Source organism: Nycticebus coucang, chromosome 7, assembly GCF_027406575.1.
Source record: "Nycticebus coucang isolate mNycCou1 chromosome 7, mNycCou1.pri, whole genome shotgun sequence".
NCBI lineage: Eukaryota > Metazoa > Chordata > Mammalia > Primates > Lorisidae > Nycticebus > Nycticebus coucang.
The window spans coordinates 128,148,394-128,171,391 of NC_069786.1; the positions used below are offsets into that span (position 1 = coordinate 128,148,394).

Consider the following 22,998-nt stretch of genomic DNA (forward strand, 5'->3'; position numbering starts at 1 on the left):
AGACTGTTTCAAAAAAAAAAAAGAAAACGGCAAGCTAGAGGGATATGAAAGAGAGCAAATGAGAAAGAATGAAAAGATCTTTAAATATGTGAACAGATAGATAATCATTTGCAAAAGTAACATCTGGGAAGAAAAGATCAAAGAGAGCCTGAGTAAGCCCTTTTCAACAGTGGAATGGTGAAAATGTCCAAGACATTGACATTCCTAAACTGTGACTGTGATCTCTGGACCAGGGGGTTTACCATACTGCTTTGCTTAGGAATGTTCTTCCCCTGGCCCTCACCTCAATGGGCTAGAGAATGGGGGAGATCCATTTATGGAAGAGACATAAACTCTACCTTTCCTGGCAGGGCAGGGCCAAGGCAGTCTATTGAGAGCTATCTCTTTGGTAAGACAAGCTCAGGCCAGGTGTCAGACTGGTCCCATAGGATCCTGGGCACTGCTGACTATGTCCTCTTTGAAAAGCCTCCTCCCCCCTCCCCCCCGTCTTGCTCAAAGACACCTTTGCAGAGTTCTTCCTGTCAGACCACTCCACCACCTCCTCTGTGGGCTTACCGGTCTTTGCCTCTCACTTCCATGTCACAGTTCTCTGGGGTTCTGTCCTAGACCTCTTCTCTTCTCACTCTGCTGTTACTGGGAAACATTGTTTCTTTTTCCCTTGGCTTCGTCTACCAGGTCTCCTGAGCCCTACCTGATATAGCAAGTGCAATCTTACCCTTTTTTTTTTTTTTTGAGCATCTACTATGTGACAGCTATTGAACTAGATGCTGTTTTTTGTTCATTTGTTTGTTTGAGACAGAGTCTCACTATGTCGCCCTCCGTAGAGTACTGTGGCTTCATAGTTCACAGCAACCTCAAACTCTTAGGCTTAAGCTATTCTTTTGCCTCAGCCTCCCAAGTAGCTGTGAATACAGGTGCCCACCACGCCTAGCTATTTTTTTTTCTTTTTTTGCAGTTTTTGGTCGGGGCTGGGTTTGAACCCACCACCTCCAGCATATGGGACCGGGACCCTACTCCTTTGAGGCACAGGTGCTGCCCTTTTTTTTTTTTTTGAGACAGAATCTCACTATGACACCCTCGGTAGAGTGCCATGGCAATACAATTCACAGCAATCTCAAACTCTTGGGCTCAAGCAATTCTCTTGCCTCAGCCTCCCAAGTAGCTGGGACTATAGGTGCCCGCCACAAGGCCCGGCTATTTTTTTGTTGTAGTTGTCATTGTTTGTTAGCTGGCCCAGGCCGTGTTTGCACCTGCCAACTTCGGTATATGTGGCTGGCGCTGTAACCATTGAGCTATGAGCACCAAGCCTGCTATTTTGTTGTTGTTGCAGTTGTCATTGTTCAGCTGGTCTTGGCTGGGTTCAAACCGCCAGCCTCGGTGCATGTGGCTTGCGCCGTAAGCACTGTGCTATGGGTGCCAAGCCTAGCTGTTATTTTTTTAGGTAGAATTTACAGTGAAATCTGGCCTTCCACAAACATTTCAATGCATTTTGACAAGTGCATACATTTATATAACCAACTCCCAATTACAAGTGTGCTTTGTCTTTTAAAATTGTTATCTTGGCTGGGGATGGTAGCTCACACCTGTAATCTCAGCACTCTGGGAGGCCAAGGCAGGAAGATCCTGTAAGGTCAGGCATTTGAGACAAGCCTGAGCAAGAGTGAGACCCCGTCTCTATTAGAAATAGAAAAATGAGCCAGGTTTTGTGGTGGGCACCTATTGTCCCAACTATTCGGAAAGCTGAGGCAGGAGGATCACTAGAACCTAGGAGTTTAAGGTTGCTGTGAGCTTGGCTGACACCATGGCACTCTACCCTGGACAACAGAGTGAGACTCTATCTCAAAAATAAATAAAACTCTCATGTCAGCTCAAGTTGTCACTCTTTTATAGTTGAGGAAACAGCCTGGGAGAAGTTAAGTAATTTAAATAATTCATGGAGCTAGGAATACAATCCTAGTTACAATTTTGATTTAATTTTTCTAGAAGGCTATGCTCTTCTTGGATGATGAGAACTCACCATGTTCAAAAGTGCACTTGGCATTTCTTTGATTCAGTGAGAGCTATTAATTCCAAACTGTTCTACCTAAATAGGGTACTTACTGGCTCATGTACCTGAAAGTCCACGATAAGTTTCAGGCACAGCTTGCTCAGGGTTCGCACGGATTCATTTCTCTGCCAGCACCTCTGGACTCTGTTTCCTGTTTTAAGTTTATAATTAGACACATTTTTCCCTTCATGGTAGCAAGAGGCCTCATTACCACTAGCTCTACATACTCATTCAAATCCTGCAGGGAAAAGAGAGGGAGGGGAATTAGACACTACTTTTAAGTCAATATCTTACCTCTGCATTTCCCTGGAATGCTAATAGCCGGTATTGAAAATTCTGGTGCCAGTGTGTGATAATAAAGAAAATAATGCGGGCGGCGCCTGTGGCTCAAAGGGGCAGGGAGCCAGCCCCATATGCCGGAGGTGGCGGGTTCAAGCCCAGCCCCGGCTAAAAACTGCAAAAAAATAAAAAGAAAAGAATGCATAGTATAGTGACTTTATAATTTTTTGATAGAAAAAGAATGATATCTGTTTAAAGAGAAATTCTAGGCTCTGCACCCATAGCTCAGTGGTTAGGTAGCCACCACATACACCGAGGCTGGTAGGTTGAAACCTGACCTGGGCCTGCTAAACAACAAGGACAATTGCAACAAAAAACACCACTGGGTGTTGTGGCGGGCACCTGTAGTCCCAGCTATTTGGGAAGCTGAGGTAAGAGAATTGTTTAAGCCCAGAGTTGGAGGTTGCTGTGAGCTGTGACACCATGGCACTCTACCAAGGGCAACATACTGAGACTTTGTCTCCCCACCAAAAAAAGAGAGAAAGAGAGAAATTCTATTTGTTCATTTTCTTTAAATTTACAGTTTCACTTTTCAAAGATTTATTTGGCCCTAAAATTTAGAAGGCAGTGTATAAACTTAGGGAAAACACAGGAAAGAAACCAGCTCCCAAAATGCCATGTTCCCAAAAATGAAGGCAATGTTATACAGTATAATTTTACAATAATTTTTTTGTTAAATGTCTTTTAATTAAGTTGATAGTCAACTAAGAAGAAAATAATTTCACTATAAATTATAAAAAGAACAAAAAGAATGTTTAAGCTCAGTGCCCGTAGTACAGCGGTTACGGCACCAGCCACATACACCAAGGCTGTTGTGGCCAGCTAAACAACAGTGACAACTGCAACAAAAAATAGCTGGGTATTGTGGCGGGCATCTATAGTCCCAGCTACTTGGGAGGCTGAGGCAAGAGAATCGCTTAAGCCCAAGAATTTGAGGTTGCTGTGAGCTGTGACACCACCACAATCTACTGAGGGTGACATAGTGAGATTCTGTCTCAAAAATAATAATAATAATAATAAAAAAGAATGTTTAGTACTAAGTAGAGGATTTTTATTGTATATATCCTCTCCTTCCCCCTAAAAAGATATTTTTTGATTAGTTGAAACTACCTTATTGAAAAGTATTAATGGTTTCCCCCCAAACACTGGAATGTTAACTGTTACTCTCTGCAATCTTCTAGGGGATGGAAGACATCCTACGCTGCTTCATCAAAGAAGGCAACGCTGAAATGATCCGCCAGATAGAATTTATCATCAAGCAGCTTAATTCTGGTCAGTTTAATGCAACAGTCTGGGATCTTTCTTGTGAATCATTCACAAGAAATATACCGGAAAGATACATGGACTGTCTTATAGGGCCTTGTCATGCTTCGGCCAGCATTCATTCAAGAAGCATTTAGGGGGCGGCGCCTATGGCTCAGTGAGCAGGGTGCCGGCCCCATATGCCGAGGGTGGCAGGTTCAAACCCAGCCCCGGCTGAACTGCAACAAAAAAATAGCCAGGCGTTGTGGCGGGCGCCTGTAGTCCCAGCTACTCGGGAGGCTAAGGCAAGAGAATCGCCTAAGCCCAGGAGTTGGAGGTTGCTGTGAGCTGTGTGATGCCACGGCACTCTACCGAGGGCAATAAAGTGAAACTCTGTCTCTACAAAAAAAAAAAAGAAGCATTTAGGGAGGTGAAGAGACCTAAGTGAACACATTAACAAGAGTTCATTCAGGTATTCAAGGCCAGATTGTCCAAAGATTAACAATATCTTATCACACTTAACAGATACGGCCAACAAAAAGAATTTAAAGGCAATTACAGAAGCCCTTCCCTAGCCTTGTAAGTTCACTTTATGTGGCCCCTCCCTTTCCTCTCCTAAATCCTGCCCCACCATTAAGGGTGGCTTCCCCAGGTTCCTGTCAGGTAATGAAAACAGGTGCCAGTCTTTCCAGCACCACTGTGGAAAATGTCATCCTCCCACATTTATTCATTCATTCCAAAAAATGTATGTTGTCAAGATCTTTCTGTCCAGCCTCCATCATTACTTTAATAACCCACATCCCATAATAGGAGGAGGAGAGAATGGCCAGGGAAGCCTTGGTTAGGGCAGGGGTGGTCAGGAAGCTCTTAGCTTTTTCCTGATACCATTCACATACCAGAGGCACCTGGAAATGCCAGCATCAGGGCCCCGTGTGTCACTTGGGCCTCTCTATGTGCCCTTCCCCGACACCCAGGACTCCATATCACTGTAAGTCCAGGTGCACAATGCCTGTTCAGCTCACAAACCAAAGGTAAAGAATGAGTCTCCTGGGTGGCGCCTGTGGCTCAAGGAGTAGGGCGCCGGTCCCATATGCCGGAGGTGGTGGGTTCAAACTCAGCCCAGGCCAAAAAAAAAAAAAAGAATGAGTCTCCTGGCTCAGTGCCCATAGCACAGTGGTTACTGCGCCAGCCATATACACCAAGGCTGGCGGGTTCGACCCTGGCCTGGGCCAACTGCAACAAAAAAATAGCCAGGCATTGTGGCGCGCGCCTATAGTCCCAGCTACTGGGAGGCTGAGGCAAGAGAATCACTTAAGCCCAAGAGTTTGAGGTTGCTGTGAGCTAGGATGCCACGGCACTCTACCAAGGGCAACATAGTGAAACTCTGTCTCAAAAAAAAAAGAATGAGTCTCCTGACCTCAAATCACAAGTCAGCTACTTGACCAAGACCGAGCAAAAAGGAAATGCCATAAGCCCCCAGGTGGCCCTTCCTCCAACTCACAGCTCCCAGCCTAGCTGCACAGGGCAGTCACCTGGGGAGAGTTTAAATCCTCAAGTCAGGCCAGGCAAGGTAGCTCACACCTGTAATCCTAGCACTCTGGGAGGCCAAGGCAGATGTATTGCTTGAGCTCACGAGTTCAAGACCAGCCAGAGCAAGAGTGAGACAGGGTCTCTAAAAAAATATATATATATATATATATTTTTATGCCTAAATATATATATATATATATATATATATATATAGGCATTGTGGTGGGCACTGGTAGTCCTAGTGACTCAAGAGGCTGAGGCAAGAGATTTACTTACTTAGCTCAAGAGTTTGAGGTTACTGTGAGCTATGACATCACCCAGAGTAACAAAGTGAGACTATTCCTTAAAAAAAAAAAAATTCCTCAAGGCAGTGGCCCACTTCAGTTAAATTAGTCTCTGGGGGAAGCTTTTATAGCTCCCGGGTAATTCCAATGAGTAGAATCATACTGCCTGGGTGCAGAAACAAGGGTGCTGGAGGGGCTCCTGACCTGCAGGCAGGTGGCCTTGGAATCCTCATCCCTTGGAGGATGGGTACTTATTCCCATTTGAAATCCTCCCCACTGGGTTTTATAGAGCAAGTGTAATTCATCCCAAATTCAGGTGGGCAAAAAATAGGACTTTAATTTCCACAATAACTTCATTTCTGACTCTGAGCCCTTATTCTGGCATATTAAAAAAAAAAATGAAATGAAACTAGAACCTCAGTGCTGGCTGAGGCTGCTCCCTGCCTTCTCTGGATGGACTGCAGTTTGGGAGGGGAGTTGCTGCCTGCCTCCTTTATCTTCCTTAGCTATGCAGAACCCTCCCTCCCAGGCCAGGGGGCTGTGCAGCTTCAGGGTCATGGTTCCCTCTGGGAATGTTCTTCAGGACTGCTTGTGTGCTTCAGTCCATTAAGACCTCTCTGCACGAGTTTCCTTGCCAGCCTTTCCTCTCTGGCAGCCAAGTAGAATGCAGGCCCCCTTGTTTTCTGGCCCAAGAATCATCTCTTTCTCTTACATAACCTTGGCCCTTGGACCAGTTTGCTAGAGTTCTGAGGAAGAAGGAGAAGGTTTACACTTTTGCAAAGGATGTGCTTTGGCAGAAGTTACGGGCAGAGCTAAGGCTTTATAACCCTGAGTATTCTGGAAGACTTGGGAAATGCCAACTCAGCAAATTCCTGTTTAAATGAGGAGGGCAGCCCAGAGACCCGACGAGGTGGCTCACACCTGTAATCCTAGCACTCTGGGAGGCCGAGACATGTGGATTGCTTGAGCTCATGAGTTTGAGACCAGCCTGAGCAAGAGCAAGACCCCATCTCTACTAAAAATAGAAAAACTAAGGCAAGAGGATGGCTTAAGCCTAAGAGCTGGAGGTTGCTGTGAGCTGTGACACCACAGTAGTCTACCCAGGGCAAAAGCTTGAGACGCTGCCTCAAAAAAATAATAGTAATAAAATAAATAGAATGGTGCCTGTGGCACCATATACAGAGGGTGGCAGGTTCAAACCTAGCCCCGGCCAAACTTCAACCAAAAAATAGCTGGGCATTGTAGCGGGTGCCTGTAGTCCTAATTACTCAGGAGGCTGAGGCAAGAGAATCAGCTAACCCCAAGAACTGGAGGTTGCTGTGAGCTATGACACTACGGCACTCTACTGAGGGTGACAAAGTGAGACTCTGTCTCCAAAAATAAATAAATAAATAAATAAAATAAAGAGGGCCCAAAGTAGTTCTTTCTCTATCTCAAGTACCTAAGTTATTTTTTTAAAAATCTTTTTAAAATCATTTTACTCTGTTTATACCATAGTCACATTTAAACTGGCAAAACTGTTCTCATGACAGATAAGATAGAATCTCAAGAGTCAAAGCATTCTATAATAGACATACTCTTATTTGACAATGTGAATGTTACTTTCTTTGCATTATTATTATTGCTTAATATTTCTATGTAGCAATTGTTCTTTTCTGAATGTATTTATGTTCGTTTGTTCTTTACATGGTTTTTGTTTCTGTCCTTATTTTAAATATTGTTATTGTTATCAAATTTTAAGCCTTTTTAATTTTGTGAAGGCAAACAAATGGAAACCTAAAAAAACATGTATATGTAAAAATAAAATTTAAAAAGAAAAAAAAGAAGTAAGCATCCCTTGGCCGGGCACAGTGACTCATGCCTATAATCCTAGCACTGTAGGAGGCCAAGGTGGTTGGATTGCCCTGAGCTCACATGTTCGAGACCAGCCTGAGCAAGAGTGAGACCTCGTTTCTGAAAAAAAATAGCTGGGTGTTGTGGTGGGTGCCTGTAATCCCAGCTACTTGGGAGGCTGAGGCAAGAGAATCTCTTGAGCCCAAGAGTTTGAGGTTGCTGTGCGCTACCATACCACAGCACTCTACCTAGGGTAAAAAAGTGAGAATCTGTCTCAAAAAAAAAAAGAAGTAAGCATTCCAAAGTGGTGTGTACTGGCAGGAGTCTTAGATACAGTGCTGAGTGTGTTCAGCAAACGACTGCCCAGTCGGGGCATCAGGGAAGGCTCTGTGGAGGAGAAAATAATTGACACCTTATAACACCTGCTTTCTGCAATCCTGGGCTGGCTGCTTTAGTTCTGCTGTGTAGAAGTAGGTGGTGAGATTCCCATTTGACAAAGAAGAAAATGAAACTGGCTCATTCTTACTTTGACTCCACTGTTGTTAACTTACTGCTCCTTCATAAACTCTTTAAAGCTATATGTATCAATGAAGCTCAGAGCCTTCAGGAGCCCTACCTGCCATGACTCCTACCCCCATGGAAGAGATCTCGGGCTTTAGAGAGAGACCCAGTTTGAATCTCAGCTCTCTGCCACTCTCTGGGAGTGTGTCCATGAACAGGCGTTGTTATCTGTAAAATGGGGGATAACAGCCAAAAAATCCTTGGAAGGATTGGGTGAAATAACGTGACAGTATCTAGCATGATGCCTAGAAATATTCACTTACTTCCTTCCCCTAAATTCCCTTCAAATTGTAGGTTGGCTTTTAATTTTCCCCATGTTTTAGTATTTAAAATCACTTAGGATGATACCAAATAAGGCTGGAGTGGTCATGACCAGGAATGGTTAGGAGTCAGATGGTTTGATGTAACTGCGTTCGCATAATGGCGCTGCCTCTCTCTGCAGGCCAGGATTGCCTTGACCAAAGCTCCCGCTTGTGTTTCCTGGTTATTCATTAATTTTTTTTTTCTTATAGAAGAACTACCAGATGGTGTTCTTGAATCTGATGATGATGAAGATGAAGATGATGAGGTAAGTCAGATGCTTTTCACACCACATAGGAAACTTACATCACACTTCTTGAGTCTCTTCCTTGCCTTGGCAAGTTTGTCCAGAAGTGGAGATTTTTTTTTTTTTTCAGTATTTTAATTTAATTTTCTACTGGACAAATTTACATATCTCCCTCACCCTTTCCTTAAAGTTAGTGTGACAGTTCTCCATAATAGCTACTTAAAGAGAAGCTTTGGTCAAGAATGGAATGAAATAGCCAAAAAAAAATCACTGCTGCTTTAAAAAAACCAATACTTTCACCAATTTTATACTCAAACAAAACCACACAGTATTTGCACGATATGTGTTTCCAGTGTTCCTTGGGGCTGGCTTTCCTCTCCATCCAATGGCAGAGCTGCTGTCGGCGACTGTTGTGCTGGATGGCAGAGCTCACTCAGCTGCACGTTATCCGGAGGCCCTGGATAGAAGATTCTAAGGTCTTGAAATCCCAAATTGTCATGGCTCCATCAATGCCAGTAGTGCAAAATTTGCGACAATCTTGCTTGTCCACCTCATAAATAGATACTTGAGTGATGCTATTCTGGTGCAGCGTCTCCAGGGCTGTATTGCGGTCCTCGGTCGTGGCCCTCTTGTCCATGTTGCGGAAACGTTCCATAGCAAACATGTTGCGCTGGATGCTCTGTTTTGGAATGTCTAACTTGGACACAAAGGTCAAGCAGCCACGGTCATCGTAGTTAAAGAGCATTGGGCAGCAGTCATGACCAGCAGCCACAACGCTATTCTCCGAGACAAATGACACACTCAGGAGTGGTAGGAACTCTGTTTTCAGAGTTGAGACCTGTACACTTTTTGAAGCATCAGCAACAGACACGGTGCTGTCATGACTGACCCAGGCCAGGCGGCTCCCACTGGCAGAGAAGCTGACCCCATGGACCCAGCCACCTGTGCCACTGCCCCCAAACTCTGACATCAGCTGATCAAAAGGCATCTTGCTGCCCCAGGGTGTACTGGCTGGCTTTTCATCCACTTCTTTAATATAGGCAGAAAACACTCTGCATTTGAAGTCACATGATCCTGCTGCCAGCAAAACATTGTTGGGATGCCAATCCAAGCTAAGGACTGTAGAGCAAATTGGCTTTTTAATGTGTTTGCTTACCCACCAGTCATTTTCAGACTCGAAGTAACAAACAGAAATGAGTCGTGCTCCACCAGAAGTGGAGATTTTTTTTTTTTTTTTTTTTTTTGTAGAGACAGAGTCTCACTGTACCGCCCTCGGGTAGAGTGCCGTGGCATCACACAGCTCATAGCAACCTCTAACTCTTGGGCTTACGCGATTCTCTTGCCTCAGCCTCCCGAGCAGCTGGGACTACAGGCGCCTGCCACAACACCCGGCTATTTTTTTGTTGCAGTTTGGCCGGGGCTGTGTTTGAACCCGCCACCCTCGGCATATGGGGCCGGCGCCCTACTCACTGAGCCACAGGCGCCGCCCAGAAGTGGAGATTTTTAATTCCTGCCACGTTATTCTCAGAGTTCTATGGGTTGCTTAAAGCTCCACTGAGCGGTGCTGGCTGTCACCCCCAGAGCCCTACTCCCTCTGTAGGCTAGCCTGGGCTTCCTGTAGGCTGGTGGCTAGGTTCCCAAAGAGAGGAAGTGAAAGCTTCTAACCCCATCTGGCTCAGAAGTCTCAGAAAATCACTTCTGCTGCATTCTGCTCAAGGGACATCATAAGGCCGGTCTAGACTGGGGGATGGAGATAAGACTTCACAGGACTAATAGGAACTACAGCAGGGTAAAGGGTGAGAGGACTTAGTGGCCATGTTTGAAGCCTACACACTTCAGGGGGCTCACTGCAGGTAGCAAAGATGAGCATTGCATATCATTTGGATTTTATGCAAAATCAAAAGGTTCTCTGGTGTGAGTTTTTTGCTTTGAAGGGCCATGAGCCTCCTCATGGGACTGCCTGGTGTGGAGGCTTGCGGTGAGCATCTCTGGGGTACGGGTCCTGGGTTTGGTTCTGAGCTGACAGCACTGATCATTTTACTCTGTTATTTGCATCCTTTTGAGAAGGATTCCCTCAGGTCTGAAAAATCCGGCTGCCTGGTGTTTCAGAGTGTTAAGGTTCAAAAGTTAATGCACGTTATCCAATGTACTCAGCCCTACTATGAAACTAATTTATGGCTTTCATATGAAAGCTATAACCCAGTTATAACCTAAGAATACGGGGAAGGGGGAGAGGAAATAGCGGGGAGGGGGAGGAGGGAGGGTGATTGGTGGGATCACACCTACGGTGCATCTTACAAGGGTACATGTGAAACTTACTAAATGTAGAATATGAATGTCTTAACACAATAACTAAGAAAATGCCAGGAAGGCTATGTTAACCAGTGTGATGAAAATATGTCAAATCGTCTATAAAACCAGTGTATGGTGCCCCATGATCGCATTAATGTACACAGCTATGATTTAATAATAAATTTAAAAAAAAGTTAATGCACGTGAATCTCTGTGAAATGGTGTAAAGAATGGTAACTCATGACAATAGATGAGTTTTCAGATGACAAAGGTTTTTGTTTGCTTTTCCTTCAGAGACTCAGAAAGAATAGAACAGACCTGTTGCCTGGTAATATGATTTGGCTTCCTCCATTCTGGGAAATAGTAACTCCTGCAATGGATGTGGCAGGATTTTATTTGGAGTTTTAGTATGTAGGTTAAAAAAAAAATGTGTAAAAGCCAGGTTTTTAATCATTGGTAGGACCAGCTAGAGGAGATACTTATTTAAGAGTGCCTGCCAGAGAGGACATGCTGTGATCTGTGAAGTGATTTTTCGCAAACAGGCCACTGTTTGCCTGTCGTTTTGTCATGGACTGCAGATGGCACCAGTGAGCGCTCCTGCTGGCTCCTAGTGCCTTGTCAGCTGTGCAGGACTTGACCTGCAGACAGAGATCCTGGCCATCATCTTCTCAGGCCCCTTTGTTTTCAAAGGTAGATCCAGAGGAGAAATGCACCAGTCTAAGTTATGCAGAGTTGACGGGGTAAAATCTGGTTTAGAGCAGAGGTCAGTAGACTGTTTCTGTAAAGGGGGAGATAGTGAACACCTTAGGCCTGGCAGGCCACTCAGTCCTTGTTTCAACCACTCACTTCTGCTGTTGGAACACAAGGTAGCTATCCATAGTACATTAATGGATGGGTGGAAAAACTATGGAAAACCATCGAAACGGTCATTCTGCCAGGCACAGTGGCTCACACCTATAATCCTAACAATATGGGACGCTGAGGGGGGTGGATTGCTTGTGCTCAGGACTTCAAGACCAGCCTAAGCAAAAGTGAGACCCCAGCTCTACTAAAACAAAAAGAAAAGAAAAGAAAAGGAAAAAACCCAGCTGGGCGTGGTGGCAAGCACCTGTCTGTAGTCCCAGCTACTTAGGAGACTTGAGGCAAGAGGATTGCTTGAGCTCAAGAGTTAGAGGTTGGGAGCGCTGCCTGTGGTTCAGTGGGTAGGGCGCCAGCCCCATATACCAAGGGTGGTGAGTTCAGCCCCAGCTGAACTGCAGCCAAAAATAGCCGGGCATTGTGGTGGATGCCTGTGGTCCCTGGCTACCGGGAGGCTGAGGCAAGAGAATCGCCTAAGCCCAGGAGTTGGAGGTTGCTGTGAGCTGAGACGCCACAGCACTGTACCAAGGGTGATAGAGAGTCTGTCTCTAAAAAAAAAAAAAAGGAGTTGGAGGTTGCTATGAGCTATGATGACACCATGGCCCTCAACCCAGAGTGACAGAGTGAGTCTCTTGTCTAAAAAAAAGAAAGAGAAAAAAAAGAAAACTATTATTTTTACCTCATAAGCCTCACAAAAACAGGCATCTTGGCCCATGGGCCATGGTTTGCCACCCTTCAGGGTAGGAGCCAGCTCAGGGACTCGGGCAGTCTTCTCTTGACTGTTATAAGTCACCACATGTGTGCCTGGCCCTTCAATGTTGTTCTAAATTATAGTTTGGGTTAATGTTTTAATTATTTTCTTTCAATAACTTTTTCTTGTTGTGTCCAAAAGTTCCTCTCAGATCTATTTTTACCTCTTCCTGTGTCATCTTTTTGGGATTTTTGGTTTGCTTTGATTTTTATTTTATTTTAACTTGTTTTTGCTGTTAATGCTTTTGTTTTTGTCTTATAAGGGAAAATTCATTGGTTTAATTATTTTAGCTAATGATGGGAATTTAACTTTTGGAAATTTCCCTTTGGAAGTAATTGTAGTCTACTATGAACAAATATAGAGATCTTCTTTTAATTTTTTGGACTCTGCTACTCTGTGCAGATTTTTCTTTTAAGAGGTTGATGTTTGAAAATACTTGTTGTGATAACTAGAATTTTGAGAAGATTCTGTCAACTCAAATAAATGACTCGAGACAAAAATGTCAATCAATGGAAGTTTATTAAGCCAAGATTTTGAGGACACGCCCAGGAAAAACATGAACCGCAGACAGACAAGCCGTGTCTATTTTTTCAAGGGGAGGCTGGAACCTTCAGCATTTTAAGAAATCATCTCATTTCAGAGAAGGAAAAAGGTGGAGGTCAGGGGCTGATGAGTTAATGGTTACATTCTTGTGAGGCCCAAGAGATCTACATTTTTATATAAAATAAGGCAGTGAAGGAAGCAGCAGGGTGTCCCAGGGTGGGTGGAAGAATGTCTGATTCTGTCTTGTTTCCAGTTCTGTTACCTGTAAAAAAACTTGTGATTCATTATTAGTATGGAATTGAACAGACTTTAGGTGCTAGACCTGGACATAATTTGCATGTCCTTGCTTATGGGCAGTTAACAAGAAACTTCCCTTTTTTTTTTTTTTTTTTGCAGTTTTTGGCCGGGGTTGGGTTTGAACCCGCCACCTCTGGCATATAAGGCTACTGCCTTATTCCTTTGAGCCACAGGTGCCACTCTCTTCTTCCTTTTTTTTTTTTGACACAGAGTCTCAAAAGTGTCTCACTATGTCACCCTCGGTAGAGTGCCATGGTGTCACAGCTCGCACCTCAAATCTTGAGCTTAAGAGATTCTCTTGCCTCAGCCTCCCAAGTAGCTTCAGCCTCCCAGGCACCCACCACAAAGCCTGGCTATTTTTTGTTGCAGTTGTCATTGTCATTTAGCTAGCCCAGGCCAGGTTCGAACCTGCCAACTTCAGTGTATGTGGCTGGCACCGTAACTACTGTGCTACAGGCACTGAGCCAGCCAAGAAACTTTCTTAACCTCTGGGGGGGCCAGTTCTTTTTTTTCTTCTTTGTGACAGAGTCTCACTTTGTTGCCCTTAGTAGAATACCTTGGTGTCACAGCTCACAGCAACCTTAAATTCTTGGGCACAAGCAACTCTCTTGCCTCAGCCTCCCTAGTAGCTGAGACTACAGGTGCCTGCCACAATGTCAGTCTATTTTTTAGAGATGGGGGGGTCTCACTCTTGCTCAGGCTGGTCTCAAACTCCTGAGCTCAAGCAATGTACCCACCTTGGCCTCCCAAATTACTAGGATTACAGGTGTGAGCCACCTCCTGAGCTGTGTGTCAATTTCTTCACAGGCTTTTACTTTCTCTTTTACATAAGAAGTGGGGGGTGTGGGGGGCGGAGATGTCCCTGAGACTTTGAGTTTCTTTTTATAATTCCTAGAAGAGGTTTAGTTGGGAAGCTATAAGGAAAGGATCTGTCTTTGGGGGCCAAAATGTGACTTTTATGGTGATCTCAGGTCATCAGATCACAGGCTGTGTCTCCCTAAGGATCCTCACAGCACATTGCAAATGTTAGCCTGGGCCATCCTGGAGACCATCAAGCTTGTCTTTACTCACCTTTTCCCATGGGCAGTCATTACTTTTATAACTTGTCTTTTAAAATTGGAGAAAAGAAAGAAAGTAGCAGATCTTAGGCTAAAGAAAAATTTCCAAAAGTCCTTTGAATAGTAGCACTGTTGTTGAAATGTAGTTCTCCCCTCTCAAGGTGACAGCTCTGAAGGAGAGAGCAAAATTATTTCCATGTGTTGGAGTTATACCTTATCTTGCTCAGCAGTGTAAAATATTTTTGAATTTCATGTTTAGACACAAAACACAGGTAATGAAATAACTGTTTTTAGTTAGCTGTTTAGTGACTCTAAAGATAAAATGGCCCCAGTGGAGTGAGGCCAGGGTAAATTCTACTCGCCTTCTCAGCTGAAGGTTATGCACTACTGATCCTGCTCTGCTGGAAACTCTCAAGAGGATACCCTCTCCCCCCCAGAGCAAAATCTAGTTTTTCCTCTCTTATTTCTAAAAGTATAATGACATTGATTTAATGTGTTAAAACTTGGTATGTCTAAATATACACTTATATACTAAAATTTAAAAACTTTAAAGGTAGAGCTAGAAATATAATGTCATGAAGAAAGGAAATCATAAAGCAATGTGAACAGTATTTCAGAAAAAGCAAACATATAAATACACATGCCTATGAATTATACATGTGCGTATGTAGCAGAAAGGTGTGGAAAGTTACTCCCTCTTTGTTGACATTAGCAATTGCAGGGGGGAATAGGAATGAGGAAGTGTGGGTGAGAAGTGGAGAGAGGTCTCAGAGAGGAGAACAGGACACGGGATTGAGTAGTGTGGAAGTCAATTGCTGTGCTCTTTTGTGGCCTGATAGAACAACAGCCAAGCTGGAGCGGCTTGAGGGGAAGTGAGAAAAAGGCACTAAGGAATACGTATCACTGTCCCCACATTTGGCTGTGTGTAGGTGAAGAGTGATGGTCGCTGAAGGGGTAGTTTTGTTTGATTTGCTTTAAGATAGGAGAAACCTAAGCATGTTAAAATGCTAGAGAGAGGCTCGGTGCCCATAGCTCAGTGGTAAGGGCACCAGCCACATACACTGGGGCTGGCGGGTTTAAACCCAGACGGGCCTGCTAAACAACAATGACAACTACAACAAAAAAATAGCCAGGGTGGTGGGTGTGGGTGTGGCTCAAAGGAGTAGGGCACTGGTTCCATATACCGGAGGTGGTGGGTTCAAACCCAGCCCCATCCAAAAACTGCAAAAAAAAAAAAAGCCAGGTATTGTGGCGGGCACCTGTGGTCCCAGCTACTTGGGAGGCTGAGGCAAGAGGATCAAGCCCAAGAGTTTGAGGCTGCTGTGAGCTGTGACGGCATGACATTCTACCGAGGGCAACATAGTGAGACTCTGTCTCAAAAAAAAAAAAAAAAATACTAGAGGGAAAGCGCCAGTTGAAAGGTTGAACATTCAAGGCAAGAGGAGAGAGGATGGCACGGGGAAGATGAGCGTTTTCATTATTTGCTAAATTGTTTCCTATAGTCTCTTGGCCCACAAGGCAAAACCCATTTAAACTTCCAGAGAAATAAAAACATCATTAGAATGGACAATGATGACTGCTATATAAGGTTTCAAATGCATCCCATTTAGCACTTTGAAAAAAAACATATTACCTAAAGCAATTTATTTTTATATTAAGCATGTGTATACACATGTTACAAAAGTGCTGATGGTAAATCACAAGCTCAGGGGCCTGGTTCCAATGTTCTCACCCAAATGGCTCAGGTTTCCTTATTATATAACATATTAAGGTGAGTTTCCTTGTGTCTAGCTGACAGTGGCTTCCCTAAGTGGAGATTAAGGCTTTCCTGTGCTATTCTAGAAGACTAATTTCAAGACAAATATTCACCCCTCCTAAGAAAATAGGATTAAGTGCTAGGTAGGTAAGCCATGGACATTTACTTGCTAGTTGCCATATAAGTGACAATCTTGTGCTCATTAATTTCCTTCCATATAAGCTTCTCAGGTAAGAGTTGTTCATTTATTTTTGTTTATATTTTTTAGAGACAGAGTCTCACTTTGTCACTCTTCGTAGAGTGCTGTGGCATCACAGCTCATAGCAACCTCCAGCTTTGGGGCTTAGGCAATTCTCCTGCCTCAGCCTCCCGAGTAGCTGGGACTATAGGCGCCCGCCACAACGCCCAGCTATTTTTTGTTGCAGTTTGGCCAGGGCTGGGTTTGAACCAGCCACCCTCAGTATATGGGTCTGGCACCCTATTCACTGAGCCACAGGCGCCGCCCTGTTCATTTATTTTTTGAGTGAATATTTGAAGGCTCTGAAATAATACTATTCTGGGAAATAATGGGGAAGTAAAAAGAAATCTAAATGAGTATCCATGGTTTAAAATACCCCTGAGAATTTCCAGGCTACATAAGTGAGATCCTTGTTGTATTGACAACGGCAGCTCCTGCCTGCTTGGCATCACTGTGTGCCAGGCACTGTTCTAGGCGCCTCACACATGTTCACTCATCTGCTCCTCAACAATCCCGTGGTAGGGACTGTTGTTATTCACATTTTACAGATGGAGAGATGGAGAGAAAATAGGTCACTTGCCCAGTTGACGCAGCTAATAAGTAAGTGATGAAAATGAGGTTCAAATCCACGTGGCCTGACTCAGTGGTCTATGCTCCTGACCTCTGTCCTGTATTGCCTCTTGTCAGACATACATAAACATGAAACAGTTTATAATAGAAAATAAATATGCAAATATATATATTTTCGTAAGGGAGACAGACTAAAGTACTGCAAAAATTCTGAGTACTCTGGGAATAATGGGAGCTAGTTGTCTCAGCAAGATTTTGCCAAATTTCAGGTGAAAAGGAGTGGGATGGGTTGAAGAAGGGAGGGTCATGGTCAGGGAAGCAGGGAGGCCTCTTCTAGGCGAGCTAGCACAAGCACCAGCTTTATTCTTTGCTCCTCCCCTGCACACACCTCCCCCAAAGAAACCCATGTGAACAGCTCTCTATGTGCTTCTGCTTTCATACTTGTCTTAGAAGATTCACACACGGAGCGCACTTACGTGTACTGTACACACATCATTCCGTATGTGCTTTTGTCAATCTGCTTTACAAAATGAGCTAACATAGAGATAGAAACATGCACACACAATTATACACAGTGTTGCCTTCCTTGGGCAGTGCCTGTGCTCAATGAGTAGGGCTCTGGCCCCATATCCCAAGGCTGGCGGCTTCAAACCCAGCCCAGCCAAACTGCAACAAAAAAAAGGGAGAAAAAAAATAATTATTTTTAGAAATCCTTCTGAGTTGGCCAGTATAGCAAATTGGTGCTTTTTAATGTCATAGATATACAATTTTGCAGATTTTTGCTACTTTAAATAATGCTGCAATGAAATATCCTTTGTAAAATATCCTTATTTACCAGAGCTTTGTAACAATATCCTTATTTACCACAGCTTTTATTTATATGGGCTTTTACTGGTGAGTTGAAGTTCAGGTGTGTGTTTTTAATTGTAACAGGTATTCCCACATTGATTTTTTTTTTTAATTTTTTTTTTTTTTGTAGAGACAGAGTTTCACTTCATTGCCCTCAGTAGACTGCTGTGGCGTCACACAGCTCACAGCAACCTCCAACTCCTGGGCTTAGGCAATTCTCCTGCCTCAGCCTCCCGAGTAGCTGGGACTACAGGCGCCTGCCACAACGCCCGGCTATTTTTCTGTTGCAGTTTGGCCAGGGTTGGGTTTGAACCCGCCACCCTCGGTATATGGGGCCGGCGCCCTGCTCACTGAGCCACAGGCACCGCCCTCCACATTGATTTTTTAAAGACTATGAATCAGATTCCACTTTCAGAGCATGGAGGCGCCTCTCCCATCACCACCAGTAATAGTTGGTATTAATCTTTTCTCTTTTTTTTTTTGTAGAAACAGTCTCACTTTATCACCCTCGGTAGAGTGCTGTTCTGTCACACAGCTCACAACAACCTCCAACTCGTGGGCTTAGGCGATTCTTTTGCCTCAGCCTCCCGAGTAGCTGGGACTATAGGCACCCGCCACAATGCCCGGCTATTTTGTTGTTGTCCTTTGCCGGGACTGGGTTTGAACCTGCCACCTTCAGTATATGTAGCCAGCGCCCTACCCGCTGAGCCACAGGTGCCACCCAGTATTACTCTTTTTTAAAAGTATTTTTAGGCTCGGCGCCTGTGGCTCAAGTGGCTAAGATGCCAGCTACATACATGTGAACTGGCGGATTCGAATCCAGCCCACGCCTGCCAAACAACAATGATGAGGGCTGCAACCAAAAAATAGCTGGGCGTTGTGGCAGGCACCTGTAGTCCCAGCTACTTGGGAGGCTGAGACAAGAGAATCGCTTAAGCCCAAGAGTTTGAGGTTGCTATGAGCTGTGATGCTACTGCACTCTAAAGAGGGTGACATAGTGAGACTCTGTCTTAAAAAAAAAAAATTTTTTTTAGTAAAAAATGCTATCCCATTGTTATTTTAATCTTGTGTCTTCCTAACATGATGTGAGCATCTTTGTGTTTATCTTGTTCACTATTTATATTTGCTATGCTATAAATTTCCTATTTATTTAGATATATATTTATTATATGTTTATTATTTATATCCATTCTTTTTTCCGTTGTGTTTATTTCCACGTCAGTTTGTACTATATATGACAGATATTGATCCTTTTGACCCTCATTACAAGTGTTATAAAGATAACCTCTTATTCTTTTTTTTTTTTTTTTGTAGAGACAGAGTCTCACTATACTGCCCTCGGGTAGAGTGCCATGGCGTCACACGGCTCACAGCAACCTCTAACTCTTGGGCTTAAGCGATTCTCTTGCCTCAGCCTCCCAAGCAGCTGGGACTACAGGCGCCCGCCACAACGCCCGGCTATTTTTTGTTGCAGTTTGGCCGGGGCTGTGTTTGAACCCGCCACCCTCGGCATATGGGGCCGGCGCCCTACTCACTGAGCCACAGGCGCCGCCCCGATAACCTCTTATTCTTGATTTATTTTTATTATGTCTTTGCTAAAAATTGTTTTTAAAATTTTGAACGCTTTTCTTTTATAGCTCCTAGCTTGTTGGTCCTGATTAAGGTTTTCCCAGCCAGGCAAAGTGGTTTGTGACTATAGTCACCTCAATCTACTCCTGAGGAGATTAATTGAGGCCAGACATCCCTCTCTGGACAATATAGCAAGACCCCATCTCTTAAAAAAAAAAAAAGGCCCAGTACCATGGCTCGTACTTATAATCCTAGTGCTTAGGGAAGCCCAGGCCTGAGGAGCTCAAGCTCCTGCTTGAGCTCAGGAGTCTGAGACCAGTCTGAGCAAGAGCAAGACTCTATCTCTACTAAAAAAAATTAGCCAGGCATTTGGCAGACACCTGTAGTCCCAGCTGCTCAGGAGTCTGAGGCAGGAGGATTACTTGAACCCAAGAATTGGAGGTTACTGTGAGCTGGGCTAACTCTATGGCTGTCTAGCCTGGAGCAACAAAATGAGACTCTATCTCAAAAAAAAAAGAAAAATGTTTTCCTTAAATTTTACCTATAGTCTCGTAGATTGTCTTCTAAGTTTTTTTTTATTTTTTTTATTTTTTTATTGTTGGGGATTCATTGAGGGTACAATAAGCCAGGTTACACTGATTGCAATTGTTAGGTAAAGTCCCTCTTGCAATCATGTCTTGCCCCCATAAAGTGTAACACACACCAAGGCCCCACCCATCTTCTAAGTTTTTTTAAATTAAGTTTTAATTATTAAATGTTTTATACATAGTAAAGAAAAAAGTGTTTATGTAAGGTTTAAAGTAACTATTGTCAAATTGTTGGTTTCAGGGCCCTTTTACATTCTTTTTTTTTTTTTTTTTTTTGTGGTTTTTGGCCGAGGCTGGGTTTGAACCCACCACCTCCAGCATCTGGGACTGGCGCCCTATCCCTTTGAGCCACAGGCGCCGCCCGCCCTTTTACATTCTTAAAAATTATTGACTATTCCAAAGAACTTTTGTTGCTATGCATTTTGTTTATCAAAATTTTCTAAATAAGAACTTAAAACTGACAAAAAAATGTTAAAGTAAATATTAAAATATTTATTAATTAATTTTAAAATGGACAATAAAACTATTACAGGTTAATAGAAATAAGATATTTTTATAAAAGGAATTATTTTTCAAAACAAAATTTATTACAAAGAATCATTGAGTTTTATTCTTGCAAAGCTCATTAATATCTAAATTTTAAAAAGACAGCTGGTTTCTAAAATCTTCTGGGTTCTATCTGTTGTAATATGTTTTTTGATTGATAGATATAAAGAAAATCTAGCCTTACAGGTTTATGTATTTGGAAAGGGATGAAGTATTTTTATAGCCTTTTTTGGATAAATATTTTTCTTTGGTACTCCTTCAAAACTGTACAAGTAATAGTTCCTTAAAAGTTAGTTTTAAAGGCTGGGCAAGGTGGCTCATGCCTGTAATCCCAGCACTCGGGGAGGCCAAGGTGGATGGATTGCATGAGCTCACAGGTTCAAGACCAGCCTGAGCTAGAGCTAGACCCTTGTCTCTAAAAATAGCTGGGCATTGTGGCAGGTGCCTGTAGTCCCAGCTATTTGGGAAGCTGAGGCAAGAGAATTGCTTGAGCTCAAGAGTCTGAGGTTGCTGTGAGCTATGATGCCATCCATGGCACTCCACTGAGGGTGACAAAAAAGTTAGTTTCAGGACAGATACAGTGGCTCATGCCTGTAATCCCAACACTTTGGGATGCAAAGGTAGGAGGACTGCTTGAGGCCAGGAGTTTGAGATCAGCATGGGCAGCATAGCCAGACCACATTGCTACAAAAGATTTTATTTTTTATTTATTTATTTTTTGTGTGTGATTTTTGGCCGGGGCTGGGTTTGAACCCGCCACCTCCAGCATATGGGACCGGCGCCCTACTCCTTGAGCCACAGGCGCCGCCCTGCTACAAAAGATTTTAAAACTAGCTGGGTATAGTGGCGCACACCTGTAATTCCAGATATGTAGGAGGCTGAGGCAGGAGGATCACTTGAGCTCAGGGGTTTTGAGGTCACAGTAAACTGTGATGACACCATTTTACTCTAGCCTGGGCAACAAAGCAAGACCCTGTCTTTATGAAAAAGAAAGAAGCTCATAAGCAATTTGCAAATGGATTTAGAAACCATACCATGCTAGGCTTGGTGATTAAAAAAATTTTTTTTTTTTTTTTTTGGTTTTTGGCCGGGGCTGGGTTTGAACCCGCCACCTCCAGCATATGGGACCGGCGCCCTACCCCTTGAGCCACAGGCGCCGCCCGATTAAAAAAAAATTTTTAGGGCGGCGCCTGTGGCTCAAGGAGTAGGGTGTCGGTCCCATATGCCGGAGGTGGCGGGTTCAAACCTAGCCCCTGCCAAAAACCACAAAAAAAAAATAATAATAATTTTATTCTGTTAATTAAAATCTGGGTGGTGCCTATGGCTCAAGGAGTAGGGCGCAGGCCCAAACACAGGGGGTGGTGGGTTCAAGCACTGCTCTGGCCAAAACTACGAAAAAGAAAAATCAATTGGTCTATTTTGCGTTTTGCTCATTTTGTTTTCTTATTGTTTTTGCTAGTTTATATAAATACAATTGATTTTAGTATTATGTAAATATAGATCTATTTATAGTCTATAACTTTACTGAACTTACTAGCCCTAAGAGGTTTTTTGTTTGTTTGTTTGCTTTTTGTAGGTTTTGTTTTGGTTTGCTTTTTGTTTGTTTGTTTTTGGTTTTGGCATGGGTTCCGTAGCATTTTTTATATACACATGACCATGTCATCTGTGAATAGAGAAATTTTACTTCTTTTTCAATCTAGATGTCTTTTATTTCCTTTCCTTGCCTAATTGCCATGGCTAGAGCTTCTAGTACAATGTTGAATAGAAGCGATGAAAGGGGGCCTATTTTATCTTATTCCTGATCTTATGGGGAATTTTCAACCTTTCCCTAGCCAGTATGATGTTAGCTGTGAGTTTTTCATAGATGTTCATTGTCTAATTGAGAAAGTTCCCTTCTGTTCCTGGTTTGCTGAGTGTTGGATTTTGTCAAATACTTTTTCTGCATCAATTGACATGATCATTTGGTTGGGGTTTTTTCTTTCATACTATTAATATGGTGTATTGCATTAACTGATTGTAATGTACTGAGCCACATTTGCATTTGGGGGATAAATCTCCCTTCTTCATGATTTATTGTCCTTTTTACATGTTGCTGGATTTGATTTATTAGGGTTTTTTGAGGATTTTTATGTTATATTCATAAGGGATGTCAGTCTGTAGTTTGATTTCTCTTGTGATATCTTTGTCTGATTTTGATATCAGGGTAATACTAGCCTCACAAAATCCTTAGGAAGTATTCCTTTCTATTTGGGGGAAGATTTTGGGAAGGATTGGTGTTAATTTTTCTTTAAACATTTAGTAGAATTCACCATTGAAGTCATCTGGTCCTGGACTTTGGTTTGTGGGATGTTTTTATTACTAATTTGATCCTTTAAAAGAAAAGAAAACTAACTTGATTCTTTTACTTGTTATAGGTCTCTATTCAGATTTTTTATTTCCTCTAGAGGTAGTTTTTGTAATTTGTATATTTCTAGGAATTTTCCTATTTCATCTAAATTACCTAATGTGTTTGTATACAGTCATTCAGAGTATTCGCTAAGGATCTTTTGTATTTCTGTAAAGTCACTAGTGATATCCTATCTTTCATCTGTGATGTTAGTAATTTAAATCCTCTTTCTCTCCCTGTGTAGTCTACCTAAAGGTTTGTCAATTTTGTTGTTCATTTCGGAGGATCAATTTTTAGTTTTATTGATTTTCTCTA

At 43.0% G+C, this 22,998-nt stretch overlaps 1 protein-coding gene across 3 annotated transcripts in view; it reads left to right on the forward strand.

The window, feature by feature from the left end:
- Positions 1-22,998, forward strand: part of ARMC9 (armadillo repeat containing 9) — a 199,553-nt gene that overhangs the window by 93,284 nt on the left and 83,271 nt on the right. For all 3 annotated transcript variants that reach the window (XM_053597121.1, XM_053597122.1, XM_053597123.1), the window contains 2 exons: positions 3,568-3,658; positions 8,349-8,404. In XM_053597121.1, coding sequence (XP_053453096.1) covers positions 3,568-3,658; positions 8,349-8,404 — 147 coding nt within the window. The remainder of the gene's footprint in view (positions 1-3,567; positions 3,659-8,348; positions 8,405-22,998) is intronic.